Consider the following 24939-nt stretch of genomic DNA (forward strand, 5'->3'; position numbering starts at 1 on the left):
TGTTTTCTCTTTGCATTTTGAGCATTGGTCATCATTGTTTTATTCATCAGTTAGTCTTGTTTTGTCAGCATGGTGTCACGATGCATGGTCCTGTTTGGCATTACCTATTTGAGGTTGGGCATTTTCATTACTTGATGGATGAGCATATTTCAGAGTACAGTTAGTTTTGAGGTACTTTGCATCTCTGTCTGTTCATCATTGCATACTGGGACATACCCCCATTCCCTAGGATCATCGAACCTTTCATAGGTTTCGTTCACTTTTTGATCTAGTAGTACTGACCCTTATGAGTCACATACTGGGACATACCCCCATTCCCTAAGATCATTGGACCTTCCATAGGTCTCATTCACTTTTTGGTCTAGTTGTTGACCTCCGAGGGTTGCATACTGGGGCATACCCTCCTTCCCTAGGATCATCGGATCTTTCACAGGCTTCATTATCTTTCGACCTAGTTGTCGATCCTCACGAGTTGCACACTGGGGCATATCCCCTCCTTCCGATTTTGCTTGCATCATTATCCTGGATATCCTTTGGCTTTGGGCCACTTGATCAGATCACCATCATATCAGTTTAGTTTTTGGGCCGCACCTATATCGATCGGTCATTATCGTGTTAGTTTGAGTCGGGGTCGCACCTATATCGATTGGCCATCTCCCTGTCATGTCAGTTTTCAAGTCGGGACCGCACCTATATCGATCGGTCATCATCCTATCAGTTTGAGTTTGAGTCGAGGTCGCACCTATATCGATCGGCCATCTCCCTGTCGTGTCAGTCTTCGAGTCGGGACCGCACCTATATCGATCGGTCATCATCCTATCAGTTTGAGTTTGAGTCGGGGCTGCACCTATATCGATCGGCCATCTCCCTGTCATGTCAGTTTTCAAGTCGGGACCGCACCTATATCTATCGGTCATCATCCTATCAGTTTGAGTTTGAGTCGGGGTCGCACCTATATCGATCGACCATCTCCCTGTCGTGTCAGTCTTCGAGTCGGGGTCGCACCTATATCGATCGGCCATCTCCCTGTCATGTCAGTTTTCGAGTCGGGACCGCACCTATATCAATCGGTCATCATCCTATCAGTTTGAGTTTGAGTCGGGGCCGCACCTATATCAATCGACCATCTCCTTGTCATGACAGTTCAGTTTCTAGGACCGCACCTATATCGATTGGTCATCATCTTATCAGTTCAGAGTCGGGGCCGCTCCTATATCGATCGACCATCTCCTTGTCATGTCAGTTTTCGAGTCGGGACCGCACCTATATCGATCGGTCATCATCCTATCAGTTTGAGTTTGAGTCGGGGCCGCACCTATATCAATCGGTCATCATCTTATCAGTTCAGAGTCGGGGCCGCACCTATATCGATCGGCCATATCCTTGTCATGACAATTCAGTTTCTGGGACCGCACCTATATCGATTGGTCATCATCTTATCAGTTCAGAGTCGGGGCCGCACCTATATCGATCGGTCATTATCGTGTCAGTTTGAGTCAGGGCCACACCTATATCGATCGGCCATCTCCTTGTCATGTCAGTTCAATTTCTGGGACCGCACCTATATCGATCGGTCATCATCTTATCAGTTTGAGTTTGAGTCGGGGTCGCACCTATATCGATCGGCCATCTTCCTATCAGTTCAGTTTCTGGGACCGCACCTATATCGATCGGTCATCTTCCTATCAGTTCAGTTTCTGGGACCGCACCTATATCGATCGGTCATTATCGTGTCAGTTTGAGTCGGGGCCGCACCTATATCGATCGGCCATCTTCCTATCAGTTCAGTTTCTGGGACCGCACCTATATCGATCGGTCATTATCGTGTCAGTTTTAGTCAGGGCCACACCTATATCGATCGGTCATTGTTTTGTCAGATTGAGTTGGGTCTTGTTTACCTTGAGTCACGCCTGTATAGTTGAGTCTTCTTTGCATTTTGGGTCACCATTATTCCTTCATTTGGTTTTTCAGAGTCATTTTCCTCACTTCGTTACCCTGTGCTTATCGCATATTCATCACATAGTCCACATAAGGCAGTCTCCTTTAGACACGTTTTGTCTGTACTCTAGGGTGGTTCAACCGTTACTCATCTTTGACATTGATCTTTGAGTCACTTTTAGAGACGTCTTAGAAGGAGCCCGGATCCTTAGTGTGGTTTCAGAGGCCTTTTGATACATCCTTTCCTTTTAGGATTAGAGCCTCGTTGTTCATCTGTTAGTCTGAGTGAGTTTATATCTCACTAGTGTCCCTATGGGGGTCTTCTTGGTTCTTCGGTAGAGTTCACTTCATTGTACTCACTATTCACACTTATTTTTCACTCCAGTGTTCATGTTCTTTACACTCGTGAACTCTACCGAAGAGGGGCATATTTGTAGACCCCCATGTGGGGCTTGTTTTGCTGCAGCATATTTGGCCACGTGTCACTCTCGGGTTGGCTATTAGTGGAATCAAATAGTGGATTTGGAGGACGAATAGGAGAGCGACACCTATTAAGAAGGTTCTAGAAGGAGAATCTGTTGGCCGTTAGAGGAGAGAGGCTACCAGCTGCATGGGGGGCAGCCCAGCTGCAGAGGGAGAGGTGGTCGGTGCTGCAGTTAGATATTTTTGGAAAGGGGATTCTGGCAGGCAGCGAGAAGAGAGGTCTGGATGGAGGTTTTCTTTCAGGTGAGAGAGTTTTCTTCCTGAGTGTTAGGGTGGTATTCGATTGCTAAAAGGAGAGCATATTTCTGGAGAGAGGGGGATTCTTGAGGAAGAAGCTGAGGAAAACCAGAGGAAATTAAAAAGAAAATAGAGGGAAGAAAGGGAGCTTAGGCTGCGATGGAGAGGCTGGTTACTGAGGGACATGAGGAAGAGGAAAAACAGAGTAGAGAGGATTTGAACGAAGAGCATTTTTAGAGAACAGGGCCTTGAGGAGGAGGAACATCTGGAAACGGATTGGAAAGGAGCAGAGCAGAGGAGCCTTAGCTTCTAGAGAGGGCTTTTGGGTCCTCCAGGTATGGTCACTGTGGGTTTCACCTTTATTTATTCATGCTGTTCTCTTCTTTTCTTCAGAGAGCTCAAAATCACTTTGCTATTTAGATGTGAGTATCAGAGAAAGCATCTGAACCTGATTGATTTTCTTTATGGTTGTTCACGAGCTTGGTGTGGCTTATTTATCCCTTTCTCCTTTGGTCTAGCTTGAAAATAATCTGATTATCTTTTTCTTTTTAACTACATTGTGCCTTGGAAGATTACGTCTATGTTTTTCATTCATAAATCTGGGTTTAGCTTCTTCCCTCTCTATTCATAAGCACAGGAATGACTCATGACAGATACTTGGTTAAGAAGACTTCTTTGTTTGTGAGTCTGTTTTGCTAATCGTGCTTTTGATATTTTCTCTATACTATTGGAGTTTGGTTTGGGTTCATTTTGACTCCCCAAGAGGAATTCTACTGGTGTCCTCCCTGTGTTATGGGGTGAGTAATGATATTCCTAAGGATTTTAAGAGAGAAAGAACAGGGAAAGGAATGTCTCATCAACCTTGCTGATTTCCCGGACCTGTGAACTTCTCATTTGAGACTGCCATTGCTTTCTGTATGATTAACGGCATCCCTGCCATGGTGGAAATCTCGTCTTCATCCTATACAAGATGTATATTCCGTGTAGTCACCATCTTTGGAACCCGTTGCTGAAGCTTTCACTAAGCCAAATTGTGCTCGGTTTCACTTGTTGTTGCTACCGATTTTGCATGGAACAATATATGGCCAAGAAAGCTCTTAGGATTTCCACAGCAGAAACAAGGCCAAAGTGGGGTAACCTTATTTGAGAAGTGTATTCAGTAGAGAGAGAGAGGTGGCTTTGTCAGAAAGAGAAATTTAGAAGAAAATTTGAGGAATACCCGGAATCGCGGACTGAGTTGGAGACAAAAACGCGGGTGGCGAAATTCAACTAGTTAAAAAAATCTTAAACAGGAGCTCCAAGTCACACAGGAAACTGTGAAGGCACCAGCGAATGAGGTTTCAAATCTGGAAATTATCTAAGATTTTTCTTGATGGTGAGATTCAATGGATTTTTTTTCTGGGTTGCAAAAGAAGCCAATGCATGGTGAGGTTAACAATTCGTCCCAATAGTTCGTTTCCTTCTTCAATGATGGAATCTGCCAAGGAATTAAATAGGCCATTTTAAAGTAATCTCATTGGTACCTCAACCAGAAGTGGACTGTTACCAGCCCCACAATGTGATGAACCATACCCCACCTCATCCATTTCTATCTTATCACCCTACATAACCCATTCTCGGAAGGGGGTCTTTTGTTGTTGTCGTTACAGCAGGTTATTGTGTTGGAAGTCTCAATATTGAAGGGTTTTATGCTCCATGGGAAGACCCGTCATTTACGTACCCATCTAACTTGGCTTCATCCCTTCAAATCCTCGTCGATGCTAGCAGCAGCGCATCTGACTGTAGGAACGAATTTGGAGAGCCCTTGATTCAAAGCTATACCAGAACTATTGGAATGAAACTTCTAAGTGAGGAAAGACGGGAATGGTTAATGCCAATCATGTTCAATGCAGGGATTGGGCAGATTGATCACATCCACATAACGAAAGGAGTGCCTGCAACTAAAGCCAATTTCAGAACTCATTCTTTGGGCCCACTCTACAGGCAAGTGTGCATGGCCACCTTTTTGCATCAATCTTTGGCAATCCAGAGTCGGTTAATCTTCCCAAATCCTATTTTGTAAATAATTCCTCCAATTCAGTTTTTTTTTTAAAAAAATGATCTCAACTTCAAAATTTTCATTCTTAGAGTTTTAGGTACCAAAATCCCATTTTCAATAAAATTTGGCTGTCATTTTCTTTTCGGCAAGCCACTTTCAAATCTTCTTTGATTTTTTTTTAAAATAATTTTTAAAATAGGCAAGGATTTAATTCTGCAATTCCAAATGATGGAATTTACAAAGTTAATTCATGCGAGAATAAAACGGGCTTTGGTGGGGGCCCTACATAAGTGAATTTATAATTGATTGATTGATTGATCTGATTGTCATGCGTGATTGATTTGTTCTACGTTGTGATATGTATATATTCATCATATATCGATTTACTAACCCCCCCTCTTGATAGCGCATATTGGTTCGCCACCCAGGTACGTATTTTCTCGCATCATGGTCACTCCTTATGCTTGTTTTAATTCTCATACGTGCATGATCGATTTGAGTACTCATTGACTTTCTCATCAGTTGTCATGTCAGCTTCATTTTATTAGTAGAGACCCGACTTTAGGGACTTAGAGGGGTGCTACGGCCTTTACCGTACCTTCCCGATAAGTAACCTGACCCCCGAACCTGATCCGGTCTTTCACAGACCGCCTTTGCCAAAATAAGGAGTCACACTTAGGGTTTTTCTTTCATATTTTGTTTACCCTTTAAAAATAAAACAAAAATAAGTGGCGACTCCAAGTCATTTTTCCTAATCAATAAAATCATTTTTCAAAATAAAAATCGAGCTCGCCGTCGAGTGGGAAACGCATGAGCACGAAATGCAGGGTCCACAATAATATAATCAAATTTAACAATCATTTATTTGTCCTAAACACATAAATCATCAAATATCATCCAAAACTTCAATTTAATCAACAAAAAATATAAAAATAAAGAACTCCAAGCATAAAAACAAATCCAAATCCATATTGCTAATAGCCTAATACATATCCAAATCCAAAGTTTCTAAACCAAAAGGTCCAAAACATGAAATTTGTCCATAATTCAAAAACATCATTAAAAAACACTTAAATAACAAATTTGACCACAATAAGCAATCATCACTCCTCCTCTAAATCAACAAAATCACCATCATCATCATTTCCATCACCACATTTGTAGCCTTCTCCATATTCTTCATCTGTTGAATCAACCATGTCTCCATCTTCATCTTCATCTATTAGTGAATGAAAAGACAAAGTTCTAGACTTGAAGTTATCCCCCTCGTTGGTGGTATTGTGCTTGATCTTGCTCTAGCTCTAGCTCTAGTATCAAACTTGGCCTCCTCGGCTCCAATAGCTCTAGCAACATCATCCCATGTCAAATTATCATCATCAAATACAAAATCATCTTGTGCACCTCCATGAGAATCCTCATCTTCCATTCTTCCTATCAACCATTCATTGCTATTATCTATATCTTTCAAAGAAATTAGGTCAATGGTGTTACGTTCATTGTATCTTCTCTTCAAGGCTCGATTATACTTAATTTATACCAAATCATCCAAGCGTTGATGATCTAACATATTTCTCCTCTTGCTATGAATCTGCAAAAATTCATAAGCTCATAAATATATTTTAAAGTTTTAACTTTTAAGTTACATTCAAAACTCTATTAGACTATTACTTGTAATTATTTTGGTCACTTACATCTTCAGAGATGCTCCAATTCTGCTCACAACCTGATGCACCGCAAGTTAAGGACTTTCTTTGCAAACCTTTGCAAATTTGGAGCTGAAGCTCCACATGCAGCCCACCATTCAACTATAGTATAGATATTAACAATTTAGTGAAACAATTCACCTATTTTAGCAAAAATACAATCTAATCATTTAAATAAACAAAACTAAATAACTAACCTGGTGCTCTAGTCTTCCTTCTCCTAACAGCTAACTCATTCCCGAATAGTCCTTGGGAATTTCTGTACAAACTCACTTCAGCCACAACTTTTTTTTGCTTAGTAGGGTCTCTTGTTAGCCTTAAAATGCATTTATACAAATCACTCATAATCTCTGCATCATGCTTTATTTCTGGTTTATCATAGAAGAATTCCGGGTTCAAAAAGTACCCTACTACATGCAAAGGGCGATGAAGCTGAATCTCCCACCTCTTATCAATGATGTTGAAGATTTCTTTGTACTTCTCTTCATTTCTATTAAAACTTCTCACAATTGTATCCTTAGCTCTATTCATGGCCTCATAAATGTATCTCATAAGAGTTTTTTTTTCACCATCAACCAAACGAAGCACACAAACTAGGGGACCCGAAACCTTTTAGCAAAACACAATAGTGTTCCAAAATGAAGGCATTAGAACTATGTTGGCTATATTTTTCCCCTTCTGCTCTTTTGCCCATTTACTATCTGACCAATTTGAGCTTGTAAACATCTTCCTTAAGTTGTTTTTTTGTTCATGCAATCGCGATAATGTGATGAAAGCAATTGCAAACCGAGTCTTAGTGGGCCTAAGCAATTCCCTTTGTCCAGTAAATCGCCTCATCATGTTGAGTAGCCTTGAGCGATTATAAATATACCCATTTAGTGATATAGCCCTCTCTAATGTCCTCTTGATGTTTGGCAGTTTTCCAATATCTTCCGACATCAAGTCAAGGCAATGTGCAGCACATGGTGTCCAATACAAATGCAGGCGCTTTAATTCTAACAACCTCCCTATGTGACATTGTAGATAAAAAATTAATATAAGTTCTCAAGATAAATAATTCAAATTTTAAAAGTAAATAAAAATTCAAGAAATAGTATTTATTACCTGCCATCACATAACTTGAGTGATTATCTGTTATAACTTTAATAACATTCTCCTCACCAATTTGCTCTACCCATTTATCAAGTAACTCAAACATCTTTTCTCCCATCTTAATCATTGAAGAAGCATCAATGGATTGCATGAACATGGTTCCATTTGAACAATTAACCAAAAAGTTCACCAAAGTTCTCTCTTTCCTATCAGTCCATCCATCCAACATAATTAAACATCCATTTTTTCTCCATTCCACCATATGATCTTTCATCAAATCTTTTGTGAGAGCCAATTCTTTCTTAAGGTTAGTAACTCTTACCTCATGAAAAGTTGGTCCCTTTATATCCACACCATATTGGCCAATAGCCTCGATCATTGGTTGGAAACTCGGATATGTGACTGCATTAAATGGAATAACAGCCTCATACATCCACCTTGTGATAAGCATACAAGCTCTTTCTCTTGCTTCCTTTTTATAGGCATCATTGGTGGTAGTTTGATACATCTTCCTACTCCTTCGATTTTGAACAACCATCTTTGCATTAGGAGTGAAAAAATGATCCATAGGACCTTTTTGTCTTGGTTTTATTGAAGAAAACATCCTACCACCACTTCCTCATCGGTTACTACCTCCACTAGAAATGTTGGTGACATTCATTCTACTATTAATCTCCTCACCAAAATCTTCATCTTCCAAACCAAACAAATCTTCATTAACATCTTCGCTCCCCATATTCATTTGCTCTTTTTGATTTTTCTTGGAACTCATATACTCTTCCAATTCTTCTCTAACATGTTCCGGACATTTTCTACACTTTTTAGCATTTCTATATCCACCAACAAGATGTTGTTTGTGTCTATATATGCCTCCTTTGGTTAGTTTATCACAAAAAATGTATATGATGGTGTTCAAATCTTTTTCATTAATCAAACGAGCATATTTCCATCCGAGATCTCTTCTTCCACTTACACTAGAGTCTACTTGAGTTTCACTCTCATTATCCATCTTGTAAACAAATTATCTATACTACAATAAAATAATTATAATTAAATTAAGAAAAAAAATTGAAAAAAAATGCATATCACATTAAGAAAAATATGCATATAAGTGTTTTTTTGTTTATTTATTTTTATTTACTAAAATTTTCATGTCAAAATACAATATTTATGTTTAAAAAAAAATTGTCAATGAGAGTTATGAGATAATAATGGAAAAAATGTAGAAAAGTGAAAAATACCGAGGTCCCGGTAGGTATGTGACTATTTTCCCTCTATTTTTCTCCTATTTTTCCTCTTCTTCTTATTCTTCTTCTTCACTTCTCCATTGTACGGTTGAGGCTAGGGCATGATTGGGAGTGGTGTCAGGTTGAAAAATGCCAGAAAAGGAAAACAGGGCCAAAACGGTGTCGTTTTGGCCTATTCCTTTTAAAATTAAAAAAAGCCAAAACGATGTCATTTTGGACCCACAAAGTAAAAAAAAAAAAAAAAAAAAAATTAGGGCTCAGCCCCAACCCTCTGCAACCCGACGGACTGAAGAAAAAAAAAAGAAGAAGAAGGAGAAGGAGAAGAAAGAGGGGTTAGAGGGCGTACATGGCTGGAGGCGAGTCAGGAGACCGCGTTGTGCCTTGCTGGAGGAGAGCGCCTTGGGCGCCTAAGCGACACCTTCATGAAGGGGCATCGCCTACCTTCAGGCGAGGCACTGGAGGATGGTGTCACGCCGCCCCGAGCCTAGGCGCACCTTTCACAACTATGGTCCCATCAACGTATGTCTTAGCAATCTTCTTTGTTGAGAGCAATTTTTATTCAACGACTAAGAGTGCATTTAACAATGTTTTTATTCGAAGTGTTTTCTTTGGAAGTGTCTTTAGGAGAATTACTTATCAAGTTTTTCTCTAGAAAACACTTTAAGTAATTTTTCAAAAATTTAAAAATATTTCTTAATTTTTTTTCAAACATTTTTTTTTTCAAAAAATACTTTTTAGGTTAAAATTTCTTTCTAGAACCACCACCAAATGAACTCTAACTTGGTATGAAAGAACTACTATGCCTTGTATATGTAACTTACATACTTACTAAAAGCATTAGCTTCACTCCAGTTTATGCCCTCCATTAGTACAAGAAACAAATCAATAAGCCTACTAGGAAGCAATCCAATCAAAAGCACAAATGGACAATGACTAGTAGACCTGTTCAAGAAGCTATCATATGTAAATTTAGCCATTAGAAAGATCTTATCCCTACTAGTAACATGTTCTCCAACTGGGCATTAAGTAGATCAACCAAGCTTTAATTAATAACTTCTATGGAAGAAGATGGGGTTGGAGCTAAGAAGAATTTTTCATTCAAAATTAAATCTTTTAGGTCATGTTTGATTAACCGGATATAGCATGGGATAGGATAAGAAATGGGATATTAATCATATCTCATGTTTAGTTGATGATGAGATATGATAAGTTCTCCTATCACTTATCCTATTCAATATTCAACCAAACATGAGATAAGATAAGTGATGGAATATATTATCCATACTCTTCTACATATGATATGTTAATCACATACTACGATATGAGATATGCATATCTCATGTATCATAAATTTATTTTTTTATCAATTCTTTTTTTATATACTCATTTTGCAAAATAATTTTTTATTATAAATTAAATTTATGTTTAAAAAAGAAAAACTAAAAAAAAAATTATAAACTAATATTAATATATAATATATAAATTATTTTTATATATTGAATAATATAATTAAAAAAATTATTTATAAAATTTAAATGTTTTAATCATGAATATTGTTAAATATAAGAGAAATTTTAATTTTTTTTTAAAATGGAAAATATTGAATTGTGATATCATTTTTATTTTAAACATTGAAAATAATATACATTTCACATTATTTTTTTATTCATTTCACAAATTATATATAAACATAATATAATATAATATATCTCATTAAATATGTTATCTTAGAATATGATATCTTCACATTGGATAAGGGAAAAAGTTCCTCGCACTATATAAGTATAAGCTTCTTTTAACCATGTAAACACATTTTAAAGTCGTGAGACCCCCTTTGGATCTAAAGTAGACAATGTTTACATGGTTGGGAGTAGATCGTTACAAATGGTACTAAAGTCGATTCCTAATCCTGATGTGGGGGTTTGTTTGGCCCCACAATCTTGTGGAATACAACGAAGACGTTGTGCTTGCATGGAAGGGTGTTTGTGATATCCCACATTGAATACAAGAAAAAGTTCTTGATGCTATATAAGTATAAGCTCCTCTTAACCATATATAAACGTGTTTTAAAGTCGTGAAGACCATTTTGGGCCAAGAGTGGACAATATCTATAAGGATCGGTAGCCTTTGAAAAAAAATCCAAACACAAAATATCACTCTGATCCTAAACAAAAATAATGTAGCATAGCATAACATATTCCATTGGATACACACTACCTTAGAATATCATGTTTATTTTCACCTTCTTTTTTTACCTTTCTAAATTTTGAAAAAAGATCCGGACAAAATATCACTCCGATCCTAAACAAAAATAATGTAACATAACATATTCCATTGGATATGCTACCTTAGAATATCATTTTTTTTTTTTTACCTTTCTAAATTTTGAAAAAAAAAATCCAGAAACAAAATATCACTCTGATCCTAAACAAAAATAATGTAACATAACATATTCCATTGGATATGCTACCTTAGAATATCATGTTCATAGGATTTGTATATCTAAGAATACCATATCCCATTGAAAATTGTATCATACGATATGTATTTCTTATCTAATAGGATGTGATATTCTAAAATATACATATCATATACTATCCTATCCTGCCAACCAAACATAGTCTTATAGTTATTTATTTATTTATTTTTATTTTGGTTTTGGTTTTGGAAAACTTTGAAAAACTCAACCTTTTTTACTTTTCTTCTAAATTTTGAAAAAATACCCCATAGAATCTCACTTCGATTCTAAACAAAAATAAACTAAAATCTCTCATGTGAAATAGTAATAAGAAACTTTTTCCAAAAATATAATAGAATTTCAATTTTACCTCATAATTTCTGAATCCAAAGAAGATTCTATGTAGCTTAAATCATGATCTTAGTATTTTTCTCAGCCAATGTCAATCTATAACAACATTCTTCTTAGTCTTTATGCACATGAGGATGTAGGTTCCCTAAAAAGATTGAATGAAATGGCTTTTCTGAACAAATGCAATAAAAAAAGAAAGCTTGTATCAAGCAAATATTTGTGTCAAGCTTGTGCAACTAGTGTTTTTTTGGGGAGCCTTGCACAACCTAAGCAAGAAAGGTCGTGCAACATTGCAACTCTCCCAAAAAAGGAAAATTTTCTCAAATCTCATACAATCTACCCGTATGCATTATGCATCTTATACAATAAACTTTAAAAAAGAAGAAAGTAAACGTCCGTTTGTACAATATGCATAAAGAGCTTGTACATCATACTTAAGTATGACTAAAAACCTATTTTGAAGTTCATTTGAATTCTCGATCAACACATTTGACCTTATTTGAAATGATGCTTATTGACTCTTTATAAATCCTTGTGGTTTCATTTGAGAGCAATTTTTAGAGTTTACTTGATGAAAATTCCTTGTGTCTCAATGTATGATACAAGTTGCAATCCTTGATGAACTCTGAACTATTGAATGATACTTTTTTTTTTCTTTTTTTTTCTTTTTTTTTTCCCTTTGTGAAAGATCCTATTTAGTAAATTTTTTATTAAAAAATTATTAATATATTACATTTAGTGCATGTAGTTTTAGATTTTAAAGATGTTAGAATCAAAATATCCTAATCCTATTTTCCAAAATCGATAATAAACCAATGCGAATAACAAAGCACAAAAGTATACAAGATTTATAGTGGTTCACTCTCAATGTAAAAGTTATATCCACTTGTAGCCGTTGCAAATTTTCACTATAATGAAAAGAAAGTGCAAAAAAATCTCAAATCGCCACCTTAACTTAAAATACCTTTACTATTAGGACAATAATTAAATTCCACACATCTTAACAAAAGATTCTAAGTTATTAATAATTATGTCATAAAATTCCTTCCAATATGGTTGAAAATAATTTTTATAGAATTCTCATTAGACATGAAATTTTATTTGGAAATTTATTTCTGTAAGTCCAAATTTAATATTTTCCTATAAATTTTCTTCCATGATCTAAATTAATTTTAATTAAAATATTTTTTTAAATGTAATTTTATGTTTGGAATAATAGAATAGGAAATGAGAATAAGAAATTAATAGTATTTCTCCTTTTAGAATATATATATTGAACATGAATAGGAATAAAGAAATTTATATATCATCGTGGGAATCAAATTGCTAGCATTAGAATTTTGATTGAAAAAAAAAGGAAAAAGGAAAAAAGAAAAACTGATAATGCTATTTATATTCGTATATTACATCTTTTTAAAAATAAGTTTGGATTTTAAGGGTCTATTTGGGACATGTTTTCTTATGTTTATTTTTTAAAAATTATTTTTAACTTAAAGAATAGAAAGAAATTTTTTTAATATTTTATAAAAATAAGGGTATTTTAAAAAATATTTTTCAAAAAGCAAAAAGCTCGTTTGAATAAGTTTTTTTTTAAAAAAAAAATAATTTTTCTATTTTGGTTTTGAAAATTTAATTTATATAATATTAATTTTATTTCATTCAAATCTTATTAAAAATGAAATAATTTTTTTAATTACAAATAAATTTAAAAATTAATAAAATATGGATAGTAATATTATAACAAAATTATAATTTTTTTTTATAAAAAAAAATACTATTTAGTATATATTAGAAAAATATAGAATATTAACATTTTCATAAACCTATCATTGATTTTAAATAAAAATAAATAATAATAATTGTTAATAATACTTTATTTTAAATGAATTTAAAAGTAAATAAAGTTTTAACTTTTTTTCATTACATGCATATATTTAGTACTCAGGCACAAGATTCTGAAACACTTTGATTTAATATAAAATTAATTGGATCAGTTTTTTTAATTTCAAATTTATTAAAAAAATAAAAAATATATATTAATAAAAATTAAATTATTAATTATGTCTCACTTAATTTTGAATTTATTTACCTAGCGGAAAAGACAATATCGATTTTAGTCCATTATTTTATTATATTGATTAGATTTAATTTTTAGGTTTTAAATTACTTAATTTTAAAATTAGCTTCAAATAAGTCATTGGATGAAGTGTAAAAAATAGAATTTAAGGTAAAAATAAAAAAATAAAAAGGAGATGAGTATAAAGAACAAGACTAAGATACAAATAGTCGAGAGTAACGTAGCAGCATAAAGAACAAGAGTAGGATAGAAACAAACGAGAGTAAAATACAAAACAAAGCATTTTGTTATAGTCCTAATCCCATAGAAAGCATATTTTTGGTGTAAAGAATGGATGGCCAAGAGTAGATTTGAACGAAATTAATGGCAATAAAATCTGTGATCCAACAAGATCCCGTACGATTCTCACTTTTTAACACAAAAATCTTGAGGATTATGTTACCAACTTTTTCTATCTTATTCATAGATAGAACAATATCAGCATCGGATCCTTTAAAACCATCCATGTATAGCCCAACCCCATTTATCACATTCACTCACCCAACACTCTCTCTCTCTCTCTCTCTCCCTCTTATGTGTATATAAACACACCCACCCACCTTCACCTATTAATCTGCAATGGACATCTTCTTTGAACCCTTCAGTGGGGAGGGATTCTGCATTGAAGTTGGTTTTTTTGACTCAGTTCTTGAGATCAAAGAGAAGATTCAAAAGTACCAAAACATCCCAGTTGCAGCACAAACGCTAATCTTCAATGGCGAGGTTCTTCAAGATGAATCCAATGTTCATTCCAGTGACTTAGTCCACAACTCTTACATACAGCTCATCAGCAGCTGCCCGGAAAAACCAGCAACCAAGGCCGAGAGCTCACCGCCACTGTCCCCGGCGGCCAGCAGAGTCCAGCTCTTGATAAACATTCCAACGTCAAAGTCACAGCAGTTCCCTCTTTGCATGCACAGCAGAGGCACCATAAGAGAGTTGAAGGAGAACATCCATGCAGTCATGGAAACGCTATCTGTTCAACAGTTGGTGCTGTATTCAGATGGCTCTGAGTTGCAGGATCATTGGTCTTTGCATCAGTCTGGGCTTTCGGATGGTTCGGAGATCGATGTCGGGTTTATGGCTGGTGCAATGGGGAGTAGTTGCTTTAAGAAGCTGAAGATGATGGTGGTGCTGCCAAGATGTGGAGGAAAGAAAACTGCAGTTGAAGTGAACGGGTCAGACAAAGTGAGAGTGCTGAGGATGGAACTGGACAAGTTGCAGAAGTGCCTTCAATTTTATCTCCCTAAGGATGGCTACTACTTCATATACAAGGAGCATGTGATGGACGAGGATCGGTCCTTTCGATGGCACCATGTTGGCCAAGGTGATACCATAGACATCTCCCCTACAAGTATAAGCACCCATTGGCCATGAAATTTATCTTGCTTCGTCTGTTTTGATGATGATCGTGTAATGGCTGCTTGTGTAATTTCATGTAAAAATATAAGCTAAGTAAATAAGAATAGAGTGTAATAATAACTTATGTCTAAAATATAGTAATTCTTATATAAAAAGTATATATTTAGCTTATGTTCTTAAAAATTACTTCTAAAATTTTTAAAATTCAAGACACCAAAATAAGTCTCAGAATTCCTCTATTTTCAAATAATTTTTAAAAATACAAACTATTACCTTTTTAAGATAAGTCTCAAAGAACTCTTACATTTTCAAAACGACTGCTAAGTAGTTTAGAGTCTATTTTCTTATTTTATAATAATAGAATCTAAAAAAAATCACTATACTTTGAATGAAATTCGATGGATAGGCATTAAGAAAAAAATTTCACTCTTGTTTATTCCTTAAAAGGAGGAAATGAAAAAAATGAGAGAAGAGAAAGGAAAAAGGAAAGACAATGGGAGTGAGCACATGAGTAAAGTGAAACGTGATTTAAGATGGATACCAATTTCATAAAATATGATGCAAAATCTAATATAATTAATAAAAAAATTTAATAAAAAAGTAATGAAATTATATAAATTTCAAAATGCAATTAGAAGTTTTGAGAACAAAAGTATTTTTAAAAAATAAAGTAGACGAAACATGTCTCTCCGACAAGGCATATGCCTTAGCAACAAGACATTATAACTAAGGAGTTGTTGCGCCTTTGGGGCAGACACATTTGTAAGTGTGCCTTTCAAAACTACGAGGAAGGTTGGTGATGTCATTAATAAGAAGGTACCACAAGTTGGATGGACTTTAGGATTACAAGGACAAGGATGTTGCCTCTTGTTAAAAGGGACCAACTAGAAGAGTAGCAAGAAAAGTATAACAAGTGAGTGGAAAAAGCTACATTAAGGCAAAAATCTAGAGAAATTTGGATAAAGGAAGGAAATGCAAAATTACGAAGTTTTTTCACAAAATGACTAATGCACGGAGGCAAAATCATATGACAAGGAATTAAAGTAAATGGTATTTGACACTTTGAGGCGGATGAGATTTAGGGGGCTCATCCTTATGTAGCTTCTTTTCAAATTGGGGGAATTGAAGACCTAGCATCAACAAGATGCCCTTCGGATCCTTGAGCAAGGAGGATGCAAGGGGTTTAAAGGCATCACTTTCAAAGCAGGTATTTTCTACTATGTGATATTTGAGTGTAAATAAAGCTTTAGGGTTAAATGGATTCGAAATGGATTTTTTGCAATAATGTTGGGACTTTGTAAAATATGAAATAATGCATTTCTTTGGGGAGTTCTATACGCAAGGCTCTTAAGAAATGAGGTATAGAGAACTTGAAAGAAACCATACATAAAGGCTTGGTGGGTTCTACATAAACTCGTAGCAAAGGTTTTGGCAATAAGGTTGAAGAAAGTGATGGTAAAAGTAATCTCTAATTCCCATAATGCCTTTGTTAAAAAAAGATAAATTAATTTTAAATATAATGCTTATCATTACTCACGATATTGATTCAAAGTTGAAGAGTTCATCTAGTAGAGTAATCTTGACATGAAAAAGGGCACTATGACAAATCAATTGACGTTTGTTGCTAGCAATTCTTATAAAAATTGAGTTTCAATGAGAAATTGATTGGATGAATCAAATGGTACATATCTACCCCACCTGATATTCCTTGTTAGTGAATGGAATTCCCAATTTTGGCTTCAAGAAAATTAACTTACAAGAAATATATCTTGCACTTTAAAAGTAGTGCATGCAATCATAATATGTTTATTGTTGCATTCCTAATATATAGTAATTTAGTTATGAAATTAATTAAATATGGATATCTATAATGAATAAAAGCATGTGCTGAATTGGGCATATAGATATATATATATACATATAATGTTGTATTTGTTAGATTCCTAATTTGTACACATATCTATAGATATATATTGAATGTAAGTATCAACAATTAATAATACTTATATCTGAATTAATAAATTAAAATATTTAATATCTAACATATAATTTAATATCATGAAATTGAAAATAATATTTTAAATATATTATTTTAAATTGAAACTTGAGAGCATTTAAAGAAACAGTATTTGGCATGGTGAAATTGTCGATTGCGTACATAGAAAAGTGAAAAATGGGATGTGGCATCAACAATCTTTCCATCCTCAAGAAGGCAATTTATCAGCAAATGGAGTTAGAGATATGCTTTAGGAAGTAAGCTCTTGGAAGCGAATTATTAATGGGAACTACGGAAAAGAAGGCGGGATTAGTATGCTTGGGAAGTAGGGGGTGGTTTTAGGGTAGGGTTGTGGACAATTAAGAGAAAGTGAGGTATTTTAAAGAATAGAACCTCTTCTGTTGCGGGAGATAGAGGGTGAAATTCTGGCAGGATCAATGGTGTATGTGTGTGTGGATTAAGAGGACGACGACTACATCTATGAGCAAATTTTGTGGATTGGTTGCACGTGTGCGTGGATTAAGAGATACATAAATGGGACGACTATGTCTAGAGCAAATTTTGTAGATTTTGGCACATCTTGTATACACCAGTGCATTTCAGTGGGCTTCTTTGCTAGGCACTGTTAATAATAGTTTTATTATCAGGCGATATGAAAGAGAATGTTGAAAAACATGCCCATCAGTTGTAATTGATGCATTCAAAACTACAGTGCTAGGATCAAGGAGAGCCTATTCCTGTAAAAGACTGTACCCCTTGATTCAAACTGAAATTTGAATGCGATTTCCATGATATACAAAATGAACACCCTAGAATGAGCACACAACAGAAGTACAATAATGAACATACAACAATGAACTTGGCTACGCAAACCCTTACAAAAGGGCATGAAGGACCCACAAAAATGCACCATAATCTTTTGGAGATTCAGTCGAAATGGCAAATGATTATCATGTTGAGAAGGGCAGGATGCAAATTTTGCGCAAAGGGTCTTATATGGATAACAAATTGAATAGGAAAACCACCATTATGGCATCCTTGAGACGACAGTCCAAAATCAATTGTCATGAAAGCAGCAAGGGATGAAAGGCCGCACCTGTCTAGCATTCTAGCATGCAAGTTTAACCCCTGGACTGAAAATGGGAGTTTCTCGTCAAACATTGACCATTGATATGATAAACCCCTTGCTATGAGCCTTTTTATCCCTAAGATGAACACACCATGAGAGGCTACATTTTATTAGGTTCCTTCTGCTCCAGGTTAATTTTCAACACTTTCATTATAATGGCAAGCTTTCAGGGGGGAAAATCATGTAAGAATCCCTTCCTGCAAAAGACAGATTCCATCATTAGAAAGTAATTGGAAATATTCTACGCATATATAAGAGTTTAAAAACATGCCATTTTTAGCTTGATTCATGAACAGAAACATTTGTAAGCAAGGATTTTCTTCATTGTGGGCAATCAGACTCATAGACCAACAGGGCGATGGTTTAACAGAAAGAATACACAATTAAACAGCAAGGTCTAAGGACCCAGAATCACAAATGAGGCAGCTTTTTTGGCATGAAAGTTCTGCAGCTGAAGGTTAATCCAATCATCCATGAAATCATTAGTTCACATGGATGCTGGAAATGCAGACCCTGAATTGGATCTCAGAAGGATCTGCTGGGTCATTACCAAGCATTCAGTGAATAAATTGCAATTGGATCTCAAAAATAAAAGTAAAGGAAATATGTATATACAATATTAACTTATGTTGTTTAGTTATAATAGAAAATGGAAAGTTACGAAAATATAATGAAAATTAGTACAAAATTTATACATTTTGAAGCAGTTGTTTTTCTATTAATAGAGTGGAGGAAAAATAGGAAAGAGTGAAGGAAAGGTTTCTTGCATTCAAACTTGCATTTTATTCTATTTTTCTCCTTTTCTTTCCTCTATTTTCTATCAGTTTCTAAGAACCAAAAGGAGCTTTAAGAACATGATAGAAGGAAAATGCACATCATTCTCTGAACATCAGATTCCAAGAATGCAAGTAGGGAGATAAATATTAGCTTCTTATTAGCAAGATGCTTAAGTATAAGGTTATATATAAATAAATACAGAATCATGATGATGCCATCACCAACACATCAATTAAATAAAAATAGGAGTTGGGAGCTCATACCTGTGAGTCCTGTTAGCATGAGGGACCTTCAACCAGCACTCTCTCCGTAGAAATAGGTTCATGTAATTCTTCATCACTAAACCGAGAATGAGATATACTTGGTATCAGATTTTCGCTTCTCCATTCACTAAACTACTTTCATCTTTGTTGGAGACACTGGTAACTGCTTTACTAATGCTCTTCTTTGGCCTCTCTTTGTTAGTATCAGGTTCATCTCTTCCAGAGCTGACTAATCTCTTAATAATCTTCTGAGGGAGTGCATCACCTTCGGCTGAATTAGTTGTATGTGAGCTCACAGGTTTTGGGTTGCTACTTGTATCATTGGACAGCTCTACATTCACTTCTCCTAATCCATCCTTTGGCATGTTTACAGCCTTTTTAGTTGTACCCTTATCAGGAGCTTTCTGTGAAGCAGCATTTTCCTTACTACTTGTACGTTGCTTCAAACTGGGTTTCTCTGGATTTGCATTGGGAAGTAATGCTTTCCGGCTAAGGCGAAGCTGTCCTTTATCATTTATCTGTTTTACACACCAGTAACAATCAATGAGATTTTTTTTCTTTAGTGTACATAATTGAAATCCTATAAAATCAAATTTCAACAGGATGTAAAGTGCCATATAGCTATTGTGCTGGTCACTTTAGCAGTTTGTTTATTCAATTCAAAGGATAAGTTTAATGCAAGTCAAAGAATTAAAAAATAGGGAAAAGGAAATTCAACAAAATTCTTTATGATAAAAAAATGTAAGCTTCTAAAATTTCAAAAAGATGTGAGGTGTAATTTAGCCATATCAGTGGTCACTTTAGCAGTATACTTATATGAAGTCTAAACAGCCAGTTGCCGGTACAAAAGACATAGAAAGGTGGTCAATAGGTCCAAATAATTTTTGACTAAATTTCGATTTTTTTCTGATCAATGTCAATAGCCCTAGATTATTTTCATAAATCCTAAAATAGCCTGAATTGATTTATTTTAAATTTTATAAACTCTTTCATAATTTAATTGTTTTAGGGCAAACCAATTCAATTAATTAGAATGACAATAAATTTTACAGGGAAATCCTATAAAGAGGGACAACAACCAAGGACTAGAATTAATAGATCATAAAGTCAAAGGTACACACATTCAAAGAACTATTAGAATCCATCTGAACTAATCCGAACCTTCTATCAATCTGCATGATCTATACCATGTTACATTCTTGAGTGGGTTACCATCTTACTTGAGTCCAACAAGTTTTCCACCTTCTGTGCATAGAGCCCCATACACTTTGTTTGCTCTGCCCAAGCATTGCATAGCTGTGCCTCCTTGCACCTCATTGAACTTTTCAATCTTTATGAGCACACTCCTATTGCATGTACATTTTAGAATAAAGACACTCAAGATTTTTATGGTAATAAGAATCCCTTCAATTTCCTTAATAAGAATCCTTCAATTTCCTAAAGAAGTGGATTTTTTATGAAAGAATTATCTCTTTTTGATATCTCACTCAAAAGCTCTGACATAACTATGTCATTATCATATAAAATATAAACAAGTCCTTAAACCCATTAAAACCCTTTGAATATTTAAGGCTTAAAACCCAATAGCCTGGAGGTTATAACATCAAAGTTAATTTGCCTCAATAGCATTTTAAAACACTACTTCTTATGGAATTGCTAATACATGATTTTCATTTTATGACAAACCACAAAAGTTATCATTCTTCAAAGTGTTAGCATCCCAAAAATCACACTATAAAAAGAATGAACTAGTAAAAGGTGCTAAAGTGAAGAAAACAAAAATTTTCCCATTCCTTAGGCCCCAACATTGTTCTATAGCTTCTCCTACTTTGTTTTTAAATTACACCATGCAACCAGCAAGAAAACAAAAATTTTTGCCTTTTCAAAATGACACAAATTTGTACTGGAGACTAAAACCTGTGTCTATTCTGGTTAAAGAGGGATCCAAAAGAGGACCAAGCATTGTGCCTAAAGATATCATTGGATAAAGCCCGCTAAACTAGAAATGCATTGGGGGCTGTAAACCAAATACATGAAAGCATTCGCCCTACTACCCTGACCAAAGTTTTTCCATGGCCCACATATTTTTCCATGACCCACATAAATATTGTTAAAGTAAAAAGAGAGAAACCCTCCTATCTAACAATATTTTTCCACAGTCCACATAAATATTGTAAAGGCATTCCTTCATCTCTCTAACCAAAGTTTCAACCTATTCAAAGATCCCTCTATCATGATCTTTCCAAATTCACCAAGAAATGAAAAGAGGGACACTTCCCACACTGTTTCGTTGCTCTCCTGCGCTGGTTCCATGGCCAGCAAGAGAGCAGTTCACAGTACTCTGGAACCAGACTGGGAAAATATCACTGACCATAATTCCTGAGCATGCAATAAATCAGAATATGATTTGTTGGTTCCAGTTACCAAGAGAAGGACCCACCCCCTCCTTAAAGTTGATCAATAATGGGATCTTTTGAATTAAGAGGGAGTCACCACAAAAAATACCAGATCCAAGTTTGAGACACCTCCTCCATCTCTTCCAAATTTTCCCCCAAAGCTTTTTCATATGATCCTTGAACCTCTTCTGTTCACCAGGCCTCCTTTCCCTACCACCACTTTCCTGTTAAAGTCTCCCTCTCCACTGAGATTCACCATAACCATTTCCCTAGCATTGCCCAATTATCTTTGCTCAAGTCTCTAATCCTCCAATCACAATCTCCTCAACACCTCCATTCTCTATCTAAAACTTTTCCAATGTATTTCTCATTGCTGCAGCAAAGATGACAAAGTTGAATGGCAAACATAATAAGCTACTTTGGATGAAAGCCATCTTTGCACTTCAAAAGGTGCTGCTTTTTCCACATAACCAACCTCATGAAGAATATCACAATCACTAATTCCAAAATTGCCCAGCATGAAGAGCTTTGCCCCCACCACAATGCCCTACAGACCATGCTCAAATCTCTAATCCTCTAACCACAACCTCCCCACCAGGCACAGCAAACCACAAACTTACAACCTCAGAAAATCGATAACCTGTCAATGTCCTTGACCTAACCTGATAACACAAGCTCATTTTCATACAAATTAACCTTCAATCTTGAGACTGCCTAAAAAACAAGCAAAATCAACAGCTACTATCGAAATTAATAATTCTGATCTGCTTTGCCGGACAAAATCCTGTCATCAGCATAAAGCAGATAATAAACAGAAGAGCTCAAGCCTCCTGGCAACCAACTTGAAAGCCCTCCACATAATGCCTCATCCACCACCTTTTGAAACAATTCTCAAAACCTCCATCATGACAATCGTAGAAACAGAGACAAGGATCTCATTGCCTCAGGCCCCTGGAACTGTTGGAGAAACCTGTCTTTCCACAATCTAGCTAGCAACACCGGAAACTGTACAGTCAGAATGCATATCCTGGTTCAGGCCATCATAACTCCCCAAGTTCTTGCTTTCTCACCTTCCCACTGTATTTACCATATCTTTTTGTATCATCAATAAATCATATACAGAACATGGCTGATTTTACATCTTCAATTATGTTCTTGTAGTCATTCTTCCACAACAAGGTTTCTTGTCCAGTCAGTATTGAAATGCTTGCTCACATTATAAATTCATAAGTCAATCTAAGCCAAGTCCCACATGTAAGATGAAGGTAACACTCCACTTAGGGGTGGATTAAAAACATTAGTAAAAAATAGGAACCTTTTATATAAAATATTTTGAAAAAGAAAAAAAAAAGAAAAAAAACATTTATGATATAACCCATTTGTAAATGAAGAACATTTCATGCTATAAAAAAAAATAAATGGATAAGATAGGAAGCTCCTAACCTCAATAAGTTTAACATCGAGGCGGTCTCCAACTTTAAAAGCCTAAAATGACAATAAAATGGAAAGTTATTTCACCATGATTTCCACATATTACTTGGAAAAATAAAGAATCCTGAACTTACATCTTCCGTCTTTGCCAGCCAACTTGGACTCAACTCACTAATATGACAAAGTCCCTGCAGCCAATTGAATATTTTGAGACAGCTCTTAAGTATCTACCCCCATTCCAATACAAGAATACTTTCACTTAGCAAAGTTGCATTAAGCTTAATATAAACTATAGTAAAACATTATACAATGGTGAAAGAAAAGTCTAAATTATGATATTTGGTTCTCTTATCCTGTTAGAATCCTTCATTGTTGGAACTTGCAACTTCAAGAACTTATTCCTCATCAGAAGATTTAAGTAAAGGAGAAAAAAAACTGGTTGATACAAAAGGATGAACTTCAAAACGGAATAAGATTTCAATTTTTGTAGTAAGAAATAACGAGATACAATATTAACATAAATAAAACTTTCAATCAAAATTACGATATTTAGTTCTCTTATCCTGTTAGAACCCTTCATTATTGGAACTTGAAACTTCAAGAACTTATTCCTCATCAAAAGATTTAAGGAGGAAAAAAAAAAAAAAAACTGGTTGATACAAAAGAATGAAATTCAAAATGGAATGAGATTTCAATTTTTGTAGTAAGAAATAACATGGTACAATATTAACATAAATAAAGCTTTCTGCCACTAGGGATAAATATATACCTCACGGCCTGGTGCAATCTCAACAAAAACTCCATAAGGAGCTATTGATTTGATCTCACAATTCCTGAAAAGGCACCAAAGAGTCAAAGAAGTTTCTAAACTTTGTAAACAAACCAAGCAAGCAGAAAACATACAGTTCTGAAGATCCCAGGGAAGATGATATTAAGTATCAAGAATGAGTTGCCCACATCTAAAGAGACTGATGTCTAGTGATAATACAAAAGGTCAGAATATCCAAAGAGCTTAGCAGATTAACCATGGGAAGAACTTCTGATGTATGCAAGACTTTGACTTAAGAAAACTTAATCATGTGACCCTGTCACTCAAATAATTCAGGAATTCACCATGTCTTCCTTAACAGGATAACAATTAAAGATGAAAATTCCAAGTAGAATCTTTCTAATTTAGAAAGTGAAGAATTTCTGAATTCCTTTATTGATTTTTTAGGTACACACCATACACATATATATACATAACTGATTGAATAAGAAAATCAATCTAGCTTGATTCTCTCCTAAAATTAGGAAACTGAATCATCCTAAATGATCTCTCCTTCTTTATTCCTAAAATACTTTCCTAAATTAAAAAACCCTAACTTTGAATGCCAAATTTCAACACTCCCCTCAAGCTGGAGAATATATATCATATAATCCCAGCTTGCAAGTTAAGTCTTCAAAGTTAGGCCTAGGTAAAGCTTTGGTGAGGATGTCTGCGGTTTGGTGCTTGGTAGGAACATAGTTCAATCTAACCGTCTCACTAGTCACCTTCTCTGTGATGAAGTGTCTGTCAATCTCAACGTGCTTGGTCCTGTCATGATGCACGGGGTTCTTTGCTATGCTTATAGCTGCCTGATTATCACACATCATCAGAATTGGAGATGAACTCGTTTGCCCCAGTTCACTAAGAACCCTTTTTATCCAAATCCCTTCACAGATTCCCTGTGCAAGAGCTCTGTACTCAGCTTCTGCACTACTTCTGGCTACAACGGATTGCTTCTTACTCCTCCAGGTAACAAGATTTCCCCAAACAAAAGAACAATATCCAGAAGTGGACCGCCTGTCAATGATGTTTCCTGCCCAATCCGCATCTGAGTATACTTCAGTGTCACGGTTCTCTGTCTTTCTGAAGAATAGACCTTTCCCTGGTGTCATTT

General features: G+C 35.2%; 2 protein-coding genes across 3 annotated transcripts in view; one reads left to right on the plus strand and one right to left on the minus strand.

Annotated features, from left to right (window-relative positions):
* The first annotated feature begins 14242 nt into the window (after positions 1–14242).
* Positions 14243–15128, plus strand: LOC117921041 (ubiquitin domain-containing protein 7SL RNA1-like). Its single transcript, XM_034838798.1, has one exon. The coding sequence runs from the start codon at positions 14243–14245 to the stop codon at positions 15038–15040; it is 798 nt and encodes a 265-aa protein (XP_034694689.1). The 3' UTR covers positions 15041–15128.
* Positions 15129–17755: 2627 nt separating this feature from the next.
* The window catches only part of LOC117921160 (probable polyribonucleotide nucleotidyltransferase 1, chloroplastic), an 88718-nt gene continuing 81534 nt past the window's right edge, over positions 17756–24939 (minus strand). Inside the window, exons 21-25 of one of the 2 annotated variants that reach the window (XM_034838967.1) lie at positions 23787–23850; positions 23152–23205; positions 23030–23071; positions 19191–19708; positions 17756–18347 (exon numbers count right to left, since the gene is read on the minus strand). In XM_034838967.1, the coding sequence (XP_034694858.1) occupies positions 19295–19708; positions 23030–23071; positions 23152–23205; positions 23787–23850 (574 nt within the window). In that variant the 3' untranslated portion in view covers positions 17756–18347; positions 19191–19294. The remainder of the gene's footprint in view (positions 18348–19190; positions 19709–23029; positions 23072–23151; positions 23206–23786; positions 23851–24939) is intronic. The other variant, XM_034838968.1, reaches the window with a different exon arrangement.

This window comes from Vitis riparia, chromosome 8 (assembly GCF_004353265.1).
Source record: "Vitis riparia cultivar Riparia Gloire de Montpellier isolate 1030 chromosome 8, EGFV_Vit.rip_1.0, whole genome shotgun sequence".
NCBI classification, from domain to species: Eukaryota; Viridiplantae; Streptophyta; class Magnoliopsida; order Vitales; family Vitaceae; genus Vitis; species Vitis riparia.